The sequence below is a fragment of the Manis pentadactyla genome, chromosome 8, assembly GCF_030020395.1.
Source record: "Manis pentadactyla isolate mManPen7 chromosome 8, mManPen7.hap1, whole genome shotgun sequence".
Classification (NCBI taxonomy): Eukaryota; Metazoa; Chordata; class Mammalia; order Pholidota; family Manidae; genus Manis; species Manis pentadactyla.
In genome coordinates, this window is record NC_080026.1 from 35,088,106 (window position 1) to 35,102,311 (window position 14,206).

The 14,206-nt window shown below is 42.1% G+C and overlaps 1 protein-coding gene across 3 annotated transcripts in view; it reads left to right on the forward strand.

The window, feature by feature from the left end:
- The window catches only part of ZRANB3 (zinc finger RANBP2-type containing 3), a 329,605-nt gene that overhangs the window by 263,656 nt on the left and 51,743 nt on the right, over nucleotides 1–14,206 (forward strand). For all 3 annotated transcript variants that reach the window (XM_036886644.2, XM_036886643.2, XM_036886645.2), the window contains 2 exons: nucleotides 5,802–5,981; nucleotides 6,796–6,948. In XM_036886644.2, coding sequence (XP_036742539.2) covers nucleotides 5,802–5,981; nucleotides 6,796–6,948 — 333 coding nt within the window. The remainder of the gene's footprint in view (nucleotides 1–5,801; nucleotides 5,982–6,795; nucleotides 6,949–14,206) is intronic.

The window sequence follows — 14,206 nt, forward strand, 5'->3', positions numbered from 1 at the left end:
CCCCTGAGCAGTAACAACCAATGGCCCGCAGGGGAAACTCTTGATCCTAACATCACTCGCGATCTCTTTAACTACTGCCAGCGCCTGAAAAAATGGAAGGAGATTCCCTATACCGAGGCTTTCCGCCTCCTCCCCCCGCCTCCCCCCAAGTTTTCCTAGCCTGCAAACCGTCTCCCCTGCAGAAGCCTCCCGTTCACTCCCTTCCCCCTCCTCTCCTACAACAGCCCCTCCCCCTTCCTCCACCACCATCTCCTCCCCCACCTCACCCCCCTTGCAGTTCAAGCCTGGGCCTTTCAGCCCCCCTCTAACTAAGTTCCAAGAGCCTCCTCTGTCTTTGTCCCCATCACCTGTTTCTCCCCCACAGACTGAGCCAGAACCCTTCACTCCTCCTCAGACTCAGTCCCGAGAGCCTCCCAAAATTATCGACCCCCTCCGAGAAGTAGCAAGATCCAAAAGCATCCTGCGCATTCATGTCCCTTTCTCCTTAAGAGATTTAGCCCAACTTGAGAAACGCCTAAGTTCCTTTTCCACTGATCCCACAACATATATCAGAGAGTTTCAATAGACCCTCCAGTCATACAGCCTCACACATCATGACATTTCAGTCATACAGCCTCACACATCATGACATTTTCATGCTCCTGGCCAATACCCTCCTTCCTGAAGAGCATAGACGAGTTTGAGACTTCGCCCAAACGCACACCACCTAAACCCACAGGACTGACCCCACCTATCCCTCTGACCCCACCGCTGTCCTCGAACAAGACCCACACTAAGATCATAACACCACTGTGAGTCTCCGCTCTCGAGATATCTTCGCCTGCTGCTTAATAGCAGGTCTGAAAAAAAACAGCTCATAAATAATCAGTTTTCAAAAGCTCCCTCCGAGTTTTTAGACAGACTCACTCAAGCCCTGTTACAGTATACCAGCCTGGACCAGAAACGCCTGACGGGAGACATGTCCTTATGACATACTTCCTAGCTCAAAGCTACCCCGACATTAAAGCTAAACTCAAAAAGTTAGAACAGGGCCCCGCTACCCCACAGACTGAGATCCTAACAGTGGCCTTTAAAGTCTTCCATAACCGGGAGGAGGAGAAAGAACGCCATAAACAAAAGGCTGATCAGACCAATTTCCAAATGTTGGCCCAGCTGATAAAACCACAACCTGGGCACTCTTCTACAAACAAGCCCCCCACAGGAGCTTGTTTCAAGTGCAGACAAGAAGGACATTGGTCAAGGGCTACCACCCCATGCCCCAGATGCCACAAAAAGGGCCACTGGGGGTCTGATTGCCCAGCCACCCGAAGGGGAGGCTGGACGAACAACCCCCATCCTAAGCCCGCCGTAGTGGGGCTGGCAGAAGAAGATTGACAGGGCCTGAGAGCTTCTCGCCCGACCATTTCCATCACCAAACAGGAGCCCAGGGTTACTTCAGTAATAGACGGTCACCCCATCTCCTTCCTCCTAGATACAGGAGCCACCTTCTCAGTCTTGCGGGAACACCGGGGCCCTACCACGCCTGCCATTACTCCTATAGTTGGGGTAGGACGTAAGCAGATTTTCCCATTAAAACCCCCCCTTTTATGCAAATCCAAGACAATCCTATACCTTTCTCCCACTCCTTCCTAGTTATGTCCCAGTGTCCCATCCCTTTACTAAGACGAGACATCCTTTCTCTCCTCCATGTTTCCATAACTATATCCACTCCCACAGCCCCCAGTACTCCCTTTCTGATGGCTCTCATAGCTGACGACCCCCCTCTACCCAATGAAAGCTCCAGTTTCACCCTCATACACCCTGTAAATCCCAAAGTTTGGGACATTACAAGCCCCTCCGTGGCTCTATGTCCTCCTGCCTCTATCAAACTACGTGACCCTTCTCAGTATATCTGTCAAGCCCAATACCCTCTAACCACTTCAGCCCTCATAGGCCTCCAACCCATCATCCAAGATCTCTTAAACAAAAATTACCTCAGACCCACTCACTCCCCGTTTAATACCCCCACATTAGCTGTTAAAAAAACCAATGGATCTTTCCGCCTCGTCCAAGACCTTCGCCTCATCAACATGGCCGTTGTCCCTATCCATCCCTTAGTTCCAAATCCATACACCCTTTTATCTCAGATCCCTGCCTCAGCCTCCCACTTCTCAGTCCTAGATCTCAAGGACGCATTTTTTTCTATCCCTCTGGACCCCTCCTCCCAAGATTTCTTCGCCTTCACCTGGACGGACCCATACACAAGACATTCTGAACAACTCACTTAGACAGTTTTGCCACAAAGCTTCCGAGTCCACTTTATTACAATACGTAGACGATCTTCTACTCTGCAGTCCCTCTTGCGAACCGTCTCAACTTGACACTGCCTCCCTACTTAACCTTCTAGCTTCCAGAAGTTACAGGGTATCCCCTGTCAAAGCTCAAATCTCTTCCCCTTCTGTCACTTACCTCCGATTTCTTCTATCTCAACAAAGAAAGTCCATTACCTTAGACAGAAAACAGCTCCTCTCTGACCTGCCTGTTCCCAAAACCAAGACAGAAATCCTTTCCTTTCTAGGCCTGGCTAAGTATTTTAGAGCGTAGATCCCTAACTTCTCCCTGTTGGCAAGACCCCTATACGACCTCAGCAAGGGCCCCCCTGAAGAACCATTATCCTCCTCACCACTACACTCCTTCATTAAGCTCCGTCGAGCCCTTGTGAAAGCCCCAGCTCTCCATCTTCCTGATTTGTCGAAGCCCTTCTCATTATACATTCATGAGAAGTCCAGTCAAGCTCTAAGAGTCCTTAGCCAATATTATGGCCCATCCTTTGCCCCAGTAGCTTATCTTTCCAAGCAATTAGACCCCACAGTTCGGGGATGAGCCCCCTGCCTATGGGCATTAGCCGCTGGACAGCTCTTGCAGAAAGAAGCTCATAAACTGACATTCGGGGCGCCCCTTACCATTCTGTCCCCACATCACCTAAAAGATCTCTTAACCTACAAAAGTTTACTGACTTTCCCTCCCTCCAGACTCCTGACCTTACTGTCTTCTTTCCTCCAAAATCCCGTTCACCCCCTTTGCCATCCATACCCGAATCATGACTTTTTCCTCCTTTACCGCTCTCTTGCTTTTTCTCCTCATTCCTATTGTCTTCCCCGCCACCCCAGCCTCCTTTGTATGGCGATTCAAAGTAAGACAGACTTACACACAGCATCAAACAAAAGTTACTGCCCTCATTGCCACATCAGACTGCCCTCTGAAAAGCTGCTCTGAGCCTTTATACCTCCACTTTCCTCCCTCCAGTGAAGTGTTCACTCGCAGCTACCTTTATTCTCCCTACCTCTGCTTCCTCTATGACCAAAGACAAGCCTGTTGCAGGCAATGCCCAGACACCTACGGGGGATGTCCCTACTGGTCTTGCGACATTCACTACATGAGTAACTCCCAGTACCCACACTATTACTTCTCCAACCGTTTCATGAAATACCCCAATGGCTCATTCTCCTTATCAATCCCAGATCCCTGGGACTCTCGATGGGCTGCCGGGGTCACAGCCTCAGTTTACTATGGGGGGTCCTTGACCCCCCACGGTACCCTTCATATCTCGAGAGTATGTTCCCTCTCACTCCCAGATCTCTCAAGTTGCATCAGATATCGGACATTCCAAAAAAGTCATTATCCAAACTCTTGACGGCACTTCTTCATCTTCTTATTCCTCCTACTCTTGGTTACAGCTTGTTCAAGACACCACCATCTTTCTCAATCCCACCCTCAACACTGCCAATTGTTTCTTGTGCGCATCACTACAGCGCCCATTGCTGGCCGCCGTGCCCCTTAACCATCCACCACTGTGTAGGCCCAGCTCCACCCCCCTCCAGCGCACTTCACTGCCTCTCTATCTACACCCCTACCTCCGGCTCTAAGACTTTCACTCAACTGGGACACTTCTTTTAGTGCAATGGCAGTCTTTTCAACTCACTGCCTCCCAACTCTGATATACCCTGCATTCTCGTCACCCTAATCCCACAGCTTACACTTTACAACATGGCAGAATTCCTTGAGCTCCAACCTCCCTTGCCCTCGTGCACAAAAAGGGCTGATTTCCTTTCCATCATGGTCGGTATCTCTTTGACCACCTCAGCCATTGGTGCAGGGTTTTCGAGAAGAGCCTTGAGTCACTCTCTATGGGCAATTAGAAATCTCAACGACAAACTTGAAAGAGCCCTGACATCCACTGCCGATTCCCTGGCCTCTCTCCAAAGACAGGTCACTTCGCTAGCTAAAGTCACCCTTCAAAACTGGCAGGCCTTAGATCTGCTTACAGCCAAGAAGGGCGGCACCTGCATCTTCCTTCGAGAGGAGTGCTGCTATTACATCAACAAATCCGGCATTGTAGAAACTGACATTACCAAACTCACCGACCTTGCCTCCAGCCTCCACTCTGCTTCCAATTCCAACCCATTCTCTTCAATACTAACAAACCCCCTCCTTACCTGGCTCTGGCCCATTGCAGGCCCCATAATAATCATTCTTCTCGCCTGTCTCTTCTTACCCTGTATAATGAAGTTCATCAAATCCCAAGTTGGAAAAATCTCTAATCAAACTTTCAACCAGCTTTTACTCAGGAACTATCAGCTTCTGGCCACAGAAGATCCCTCACCCTCATGTGACCTCCCCACCACACGCTGAGATGGACCCCTCTCTCCGCTGGAAACTGTTCCTGGAAACAATGGCCGCAGACGTCTGGCTTCTGGCACCCGTATCCTCTTGGCACCATTAGAATCAACAAGTCCTCGACCTATAGTTACAAGGAACCTTTATTGATTTCCAACCTGAAGAAGTCCACATCTACTTGTCCTTACTGTGGGGAGTCCTATCAACCCTTTCCCCCCAATCCTCAAGCCCTCACTCCCTTCTCCGTCCCCGTTCAGCAGGAAGCAGTCAGAAAGAAAGCAATGTCCACAACCCCATAGAGGAGAAAGGGGGGAATGAAGGGCCCCCACCAGTAAGATGGTAAACTTCCGGCTTCTCTTCCAGGTCCTCAGTTCCCTACGGCGCCACCTAAAGACCTATCACCTCTCTCCCCACTCCCACTCCCAGCACCTAGCCAATAGCCACCAGCCCCGTAGAAGTAACACCACAATCACCCCATGCCCCTTCCTATATAACCCAGCACCTTTCCCCAATAAAGCGGAATTCTCCGGTGAATTGCTGCTGTGTGTCGCTCCTTTCCTTCCAGATATAAAATGCAAATTGCACAGAAAATGCAATTGTGTTGCATATATTGAGATACAAGCCAGTAAACTTCAGAGTCTTTGGGATGTAACGAGAAATTTCTTAAGAGAACAGTATGACTGGAGACATGATTTTTTTGCATTACAGAACAGCAGCATGAATTAAATGAAAAGAGGATGTCATTGCTTTCTGCCTAGTTGCTATGGATACCATGTGTTAGAAATTATATTCTCATTTATAATGTATTTTATTGGATTTTCCAATGGTAGTGTGAATCCAGTCTTCATCAGAGGATAAAGTGATTTTGCTTATATATGTATTCATCAAACTGACTTTTGAAATATTGAAATACCTTTTAAATATATTTTGTGTAGTCACCTGGCCATCTTGTAATAAGCCATCTTCATGTGCCTTTCATGAGTTAAATTTTCTTAATTTGGCTTACAATGAAAGACTAATTTGTTTTTAACTCCTGCAGCATTCTTTTGTTCATTTAACATGTTCAGAAAGACTTTATTATATGTGGCTCTATGTTACATTCTCAGTTTATTTGTATCTTAATTTCTTCACTTCATTTTGCTTAGGGTTTGACATTTACTGCTGCAACCCATGTCGTATTTGCTGAGTTGTACTGGGATCCTGGACATATAAAACAAGCAGAAGACCGTGCTCACCGAATTGGACAGTGCAATTCTGTGAATATTCACTACCTCATTGCAAATGGGACTCTAGACACTCTTATGTGGGGGATGTTGAATCGAAAGGTAAAGCTTGAAGTCAAACTCAGTTACCAACTTACTCATTATTATTCATAGCCTGCGTAGTTAAGAGGCTAAGTTTTAGTGTTTTCAGGCAAAAGATATCTAACTATAGTAACATATCCCTGTTAATAGGACCAACTCCAGAAAAGTCTTCAAGTAATTCCCTTCTTGCTCTACTCTGTAGTGAGAGACATGAATTCACATGTATTGCTGTTGCCTTCCAAGCCCTTCCACCATTTTAGAGGCTGGAGGGACAGGATGAGCTAGCAAGGAACCATAATGCTTTCAAACCTCAAGTCCTTTCTGTAAGCTCAGAATAAACCCTATCTCAGAAAGCTTCTTGAGCTCCCAGCTAGTTTTGGACGGAGGACAGCCTGTATCCAGACTCTAGAAAAGAGAGGAAGGACATTGCTTGCTCTGTTCACTCAGCTGTCTCTTCTCCCAAACCTTGAGGGATGTTTATAGAAAGGACTCGATTAGGTAATTGGAAAATGTGTTTCAGGTGCTGAGTATAGATAGTCAAATGGCCAATCATATGTAGGTTTAATTTCAAAGTTTATAAATATTAGAATAAGTTTTAATGAGAAAAGCAAATAGTACAACTTCTCCAGTTAGACCTTTTCCTCATTAAACATAGGAATCATTGACTTAGTAATTTGGTTATAATTTTAAATAACTGTATTGCTAAAGCCCATGATATGTTGAAACAAAATTTTCTTTAGTGGATGGCATGTGATTTAAATAAATGAAGTTCCTGCTTATTAAGGGTCAGCTGTGAGATGAACTTTTACAAAATTCACGTTTTTCTGTCTTACAGGCTCAGATTACTGGGAGCACACTGAATGGTAGGAAGGAACAACTTAAGGCTGAGGAAGGTGATAAAGAAAAATGGGATTTCTTGCAGTTTGCTGAAGCTTGGACTCCAAATGAAAGTTCTGGAGAGCTCAGGAATGAAATTTTGTTCACTCATGTAAGGTTTATGAAGTATTCTTTTCTATTTTTTAATATCCTGAAACTATAACTTTATTATATATTGTTATAAATATCAATTTTCAATTATTCATGCTATTGAAAGGATTCTCCACATTAAGCTGGAAAACCTTCTTGAACCAAAAAATGACATTGATAGGAGGTTGCAGTGGTGGCTTTTATCTTCCAACAGTTACATACCAGTGCTCACTGTTGAGCAATTAGAAAAACCAGCTAAATAGAATCCAGCCTTCAGAAGGAAATACAGTATGTTATCTTTATTACCCTGAGTGTAGGGGAAAAAATGTATTAAGTTTGCCACACATGTAATGTAAACAGTCACAAACTTAATAAAGATATTTGCATTACAATGTCCAAAGTATATAAATAATTTATACAATTCAATTAGTAATACACAAACAGAATGACAGGTGAAGAATGTGAGCATCAGAGGAGAACTGAATAGCTAATAAACATGAAAAGAAGCCCTGTCTCACCAAAATAAGGCAAATTGTAAAGAGTCTTGCCAATGGGTTCAGCCCCCAGCAAGTTCACCATGAATTCAGTGTGACCAAAGAAATAACAGTAGAACGTTTCTTTGCGGTGCAAGGATTTATTACCTGGCTTGTTCTCCCAGCGGAAAGTCGAGCACTAGCATCTCTGCCTCCGCCCAGAGCACTGGGCGGAGCTCTCTATATAGCGCAATAATAGCTTATTGCCTAAAGGTGTGGAAGCAGTAGCCTAGCAACAGGCCAGTTACATCATCAGGTGGTTTAAGTTCAATAAGGATCCTGGCCATAGGAACCCCAACTTACCCACATAAAGGTACCATTTTCTCTTTACAATTAGTAAGTAATCTCTGGGATGATACTTTGAGATCATATGACTGTCCTGTTTGTAAAATCTTTCATCCAGTGCTTTTAGTGTTCATTGGGGATCTTTGTCTGAATCAGTTTTGAAACAGTGGTTTTTCTAATTCCATCATTACTTCTGTATTTATTAGTTAGAATCTCTCTGTAAAAAGAACTTAGTTCTCCTCATTAAAAAAAAAATGTCACTATGAACTTGGAGATTCTATTACTATTAGTTAATATATTACAGTCCTTTACTTGTTTTTCTTCTTTTTTTAAGTATGGCCCTATAATTCTCTGAGTGCTTGCTTGCTTTCTGACAAACATATGTTCCAGACTGACTTTGTATATTCTTTGCTGCAGATCTGGAACTGGACATTTCAATAAGGTGCCCTGATTCACTGTACTGGGGAATGATGTTTAGAAATCAGAATTTTTTATTGTTCTGGGATCTCATTGCTTATGGGCTATTTTCAACATGCAGAGCTATTTACACACACATACATACATTTTTTGCATGAATATATATAGATATATGTATGTATATATATATATATGCATTTTTAAGTCATAAGTTCATACTTAAGTCATCTCCAGTTCAAATCTAGTACCACCAAGTTCTTCTTCACCTCCATGGAGTAATTCCCATTTGATCATAGTATATGATCCTTTTAATGTATTGTTGAATTTGTTTTGTTAATAACTTGTTGAGGATTTTTACATCTAAGTTCATCAGGGATGTTGGCCTTTAATTTTCTTTTTTTGTGGTGTCCTTATCTAGTTTTGCTGTTAGGGTGATGCTGGCCTCCTGAAATGAGTTTGGAAATGTTCCCTCCTGTTCAATTTTCTGAAAGAGTTTGAGAAAAATAGGTATAAAATCTTGGAACATTAGGTAGAATCCATCAGTGAAACTGTCTGGTTCTGGACTTTTGTTTGTTGGGAGGTTTTGATTACTGATTCAGTCTCCTTACTAGTGATCAGTCTATTCAGATTTTCTATTTCTTCATGATTCAGTCTTGGAAGATTGAATGTTATTAGGAATTTATCCATTTCTTCTAGGTTGTCCATTTGTTGGCATGTAATTGTTCATAGTAGTCTCTTATGATCCTTTATATTTCTGTGGTAGCAGTTGTAACTTCTCTTTCATTTCAGACTTTACTTATTTGAGCCTTCTTTTTCTTAGTGACTCTACCTAGAGGTGTGTAAATTTTGTCTTTTCAAAGAACCATCCCCTAGATTCTTTTCTGTGTTTTTTAAAGTCTCAATTTCATTTATCTCCACTCTGATCTTTACTATTTTCTTTCTTCTACTAACTTTAGACTTTGTTCTTCCTTTTCTAGTTCCTTTAGGTGTAAAGTTACTGTTTATTTTAGAATTTTTTTGTGTTTTGAGGTAGGGCTGTATTATTATGAACTTCTGTCTTAGAAGAAGACACCCAATAGATTTTGGTATGTTGTGTTTTTGTTTTCATGTGTCTAGAGGTAATTTTTTTATTTCCCCTTTGCTTTCTTTTCTGACCCATTTGTTGTTCAGTAGCATGTTGTTTCAAATCCATGTGTTTGTGATTTTTTCCGTTTTCTTTTTGTAATCAATTTCTAGTTTCATACCATTTTGATTAGAGAAGATGTCTGATATGATTTCAGTCTTCTTCAATTTATGAGACTATTTTGTGGCCTAACATATAAGCTGTCCTGGAGAATGTTCTTTGTGTACTTGAGAAGAATGTGTATTCTGCTTCTTTTGGAGAGAATGTTCTGTATTCTGGTCTAATGTTTGCTTCAGTTCAATGTTTCCTTACTGACTTTCTGTCTGGATGATATATCCATTGGTATAGGTGGAGTGTTAAAGTTCCCTATTGTTATATTGCTATTAATTTCTCACTTTTTCTCTGTCGATACTTGCTTTATATTTAGGTGCTCTATGTTGGGTGCATAAGTATTCACCAATGTTATAACCTGTTGTTGGATTGACTCCTTTATCATTAGGTAATGTCCTTCTTTGTCTATTGTTACAGTCTTGGTTTGAAAGTCTGTCTTGACTCATATAAGTACAGCTACACCAGCATTCTTTTAATTTCTATTTGCATAGAATGTACTTTCCTATCCTTTCACTTTCAGTCTGTGTGTGTCCTTAGATCTCAAGTGAGTATCTGTAGTATCATACAGATAAGCCTTTTTTATTCATTCTGCTACTCTATTTTCATTAGAGAATTTAGGCCATTTACATTTAAGGTAATTATTGATAATTATATACTCATTTCCTTCTTGTTAGTTGTTTTCTAGCTGTTTGTAGTTTCTCTCTTCTTTTCCCTCATGGTTGATGACTTTCTTTTGTGTGAAATTTAGATTTCTCTCTCACTATCTTTTATGTATCTAGTATAGATTTTGCTCTTGTTTACCATGAAGTTCACATAAAACAGCCTATTTTAAGCTGATAGCTACTTAAGTTTGAATGGATTCTAAAAACTACATTTTTATCTCCCCTCCACCACATTTTATGTTTTTGATGCCATATTTTACATCTTTTTATTTTGTGTGTCTCTTTACTCATTATTGTATTTATAGTAATTTCACTACTTTTGTCTTTTAATCTTCATACTAGTTTTATAAGTGTTTAATCCACTGTCTGTCTTGTAAGTTTGCCCTTCCAGAGAGATTTTTACTTTCATATGTTTTGTTGTCACTAGTTAGTGCCTTTTCTTATAAGCTTAAAAAAAGTCTCTAACACAGTGACTGTGAAGGGGTATGTGGGGGGGACTTGGTGAAGGGGGGAACCTAGTAAACATGATGTTCTTTCTGTAATTGTAGATTAATGATACCAAAATTTAAAAAAAAATGTCTCTAACATTTCTTGTAAGGCCCATGTAGTAGCTTTGAGCTCCCTTAGCTTTTGCTTTTCTGGGAAACTCTTCATCTCTTCTTTAATTCTGAATGATAGCTTTGCTGAGTATTCTTAGTTGGAATTGTTTTCTTTTCAGTGCTTTGAATATATCATGCTACTCCCTCTGGCCTACAAAATTTCTGCTGAAAAATTACCTGATCTTCTGAAAGGGTTTCCTTTTTAAGTAAAAAGTTGCTATTTTCTTGCTTCTTTTAGAATTCTCTCTCTTTAATTTTTTACCTTTAATTATAATATGTTGGACATTTTGGGTTCATTTGGAGCTCTGTGTGCTTCCTGGACCTGAAAGTCTTTCCCAAGTTGTAGAAGTTTTCAGCTGTTATTTCTTGAAGTAAGTTTTCTGCCCCTTTCTCTCACTCTTCTTCTGGGAATCCTGTAATGAGAATGTCATTCCACTTTGTTGTCCTATAGGTCCCTTTACTATCTTCACTTTTTAAAATTCTTTTTGCTGCTTTGTTTGTGTGAGTTCTACTGCCTTGTCTTCCAAGTCACTGGTCCATTTTTTTGCTTTATCTAGTCTGCTGTTAAACACCTGTGGAGTATTTTTCAGTTCAGTTATATATTCTTCAGTTCCGATGTGTCTGTTACTTTCTTGTACTTTTTACTCTTTGTTGAAGTGCTTACTATGTTCATCCATTTGTTTTTTGAGCTTGATGAGCATCTTTATGACCATTGCTTTGAATTCTTCATCAGATAATTACTTTTTTCTCTTTCATTAAGTTTTTCTCCTGAGGTTTTATCTTTTTCTTTCATTTGGAGCATATTCTTGTTTCTTCATTTTGGTTTTCTCTCTCTATGTATTATGTGAAACTGTGAACTCCCCCAGTCTGGAAGGAGTGACCTTGTCTAGATGACAGACTTATTGTTCAGCCTTCCACCAGTTCATGGTTGTCTCTCAAACCTTTCTTGTAGTCCAAGAAGCCTCAGTTATTCTTGGTAGGTCCCACTTACGGTTGTTCCAAGCAGTCCGTGTTCCAAAAGGAGGGATCTCAGCACCTAGTTTTAGGCTGGTTTGAAGCTAGACCCTCATGTACCAACTTTTAAAGCAGGCAAATACATAATGTCTGTGGGACTGCAGCATGACCCTGCTGGCCTCCATGCCAGGCAATTTGTAGGTGCCCTCTTGGCCACAGTGGCAAGAATCTCAGTTCTAGATGAGTGTATAAGCTCCTTTCTAGGAGGTACCAGCAAGCTGTAGTGAAGCCTAGGCAGGCTGCAAATCTGACATTCCCCAGCCAACATTGCTAGTTCACCTGTAGAGCCTAGATATGTGGTAAACCTGAAGGCCATCCTCAGGCTGTAGCTCCAGTTCACGTGAATAGGCCTTTTTCACAGGAATACTGGGGATGTTTTTCAGTTGCCATCTTTGCCATGCCTTGGGGTTTCTAGCCTGCCAAGAACTCTCTCTCTGATTGTTTCACTCCCATGGGACCCAGTAACATAGGCTCCCTGGGCCACCAGAGCCAGGCTTTCAGGGAGTCTCCATTGTGTGGATTGCATGTTCCTGTTGGGACCAGTGAGGCTGAATGGGAACCAGGGCTGGGGCAGTCTGCAGGATTCGTGGGGCTGCTGGGGAGCCTGTGGCCATGGTGGGCACACCAGCTGCAGCAGTGTCATGGGAGAGCATGTGGGCACGGTGAGGCACCTGCCTGCAATGTGGTCCTGAGAAAGTGTGGGGCAGGGCAGGCCCGCCACAATTAGTAAGGCAGCAGGGGTGCAGACACGGCACCAAGCAGCACCTCCTTCACCTAAGAAAGTTCTACAAGACCTTCCATCTCCTGAAGATGCTTGAAGATTAGCTCATGAATCCCCTTTGCATACATTTTAGATACTTTTCAAACTGCTCCTTTTGCACTTGGTCCCAGGGTGAGTGAGTCTGCACATTCTGAGTGAGCTTTAAGAGCAGCTTTTCATTACCCATGGCCTCTTTTGGGTCTCTTGGACATTAGCCCTTTTGGTTTTCAGAGCCAGATTTTTTTCGGGGCTTGTCTCCCTGGTAGGTTCCATGGGTTGAGGCACCAAATGTGGGATATGAAGCCCTCACGCCTTAGAGAAAATCTCTGTATTTGTGAGATTCCTCCTGATTGTGAGTTGCTTCGCTGGAGTGTGGTTTTTGTGGAGACCACATTTCTGCTTCTCTTACCCGACTCAGTGTGGCCCTTTAATCCCTTATTGTGGAAGATTCCTCAGCTAGTTTTCAGATCTCTTTCAGGGGGTCTTGATCTATATGTAGCTATAGATTTGTTGTGTCTATGGGAGGAGGCGTCTTCCCCCTCCACCATCTTGAACCTCTCTCACTTCAATGCATGTACATAGATGGTTTTAAATAAGTTGGAATCTTACAATGTGGAGACCATTTTTATTTATTTATTTATTTATTTTTTGCTTGTTTGTATTTGTTTTCTTGTTTCTTTCTCGGCCAGGTTATGAAAGGTACTTTGGTAGACTAGGTGGGGATGCCACTTTCACTTTAGCTTTATGCCTTCCAGCCTCATGCATTTTAGGAAATGTTTGATTTGTTGAAAAGTCCCAAGGAAATTTAGTCTGCTGATTAACATACTTTTTTCCTGAATGTTGCCAAAATTTCAGCATTTCCCATGGGAATTTTTATATTTATACTAATCTTTTTCTTAAAAAAAAAAAGCTTTTAAAAAATTTTTTCCTACATTTAGCATTTTTAGGATATTTCCAATTTTGCCGATTAAACTTTTGCCAAATTAACCAAATTTGCACAGTGTCATCAAAAACTTGTTTAACTAAAAGGTTTATAACAGTTCTAATTGGTTTTTAACAACTTGTAAATATTTCTGGACCATCAGCACTTTAAAGAATGTTTATTTTCTCTCTGTCCCAGCATCTCACTGCCACAGCTGGAGGTTAGTTCTGGGGCAGAGGAGAGGGGCCTTCCACTGCCCAAAGAAGAGGCTGTGTATGTTAGTCAGCACCAGCTCAGCCCTTAGTCAGCACCAGCTCAGCCCAGCCGGTCAGTCCTAGGGAAGGGGAGACACGCTCAGGGGAGGAGACCACGGAGCAGAGAGGGAGCCTGAAAAGCAAAGTGAAAATAACTGAGGACAGGAAGAGTCAGGAGGCCCCAGCTCCCTGGATCCCTAGCTCCCCATGGTCTTCTTAACCCTGCCAACCCATCACATTCAAAATGCTATGAATTCTTTAAATGACTTAGAAAATGAAGAAATTTGGCAAACTTGGTTTGAGGTGAATTGACTTAGCATGTGGGCCTTTGGCAAATTGGCTTTTCATGAATTGACCTAGAGCCTAATATTAGTATGATATGTGTCTTGATTACAGGGAGGCTTGTGGTTCTGAAGAAGACAGAGAAAAATGACAGAAAAATTTCCTGGACAAAATTTTTATATTTGTTTTGGTATATTTTGCCTTCTTCCTTCCCTGGTGTTTATTGCCCTTCAGAATGGCATTATCTTTATATCCTCTCTTAATCAGAATTCTCTTTCTGTCACTTAATTCAACTAATTAAGCTAAAAAGAAAATACA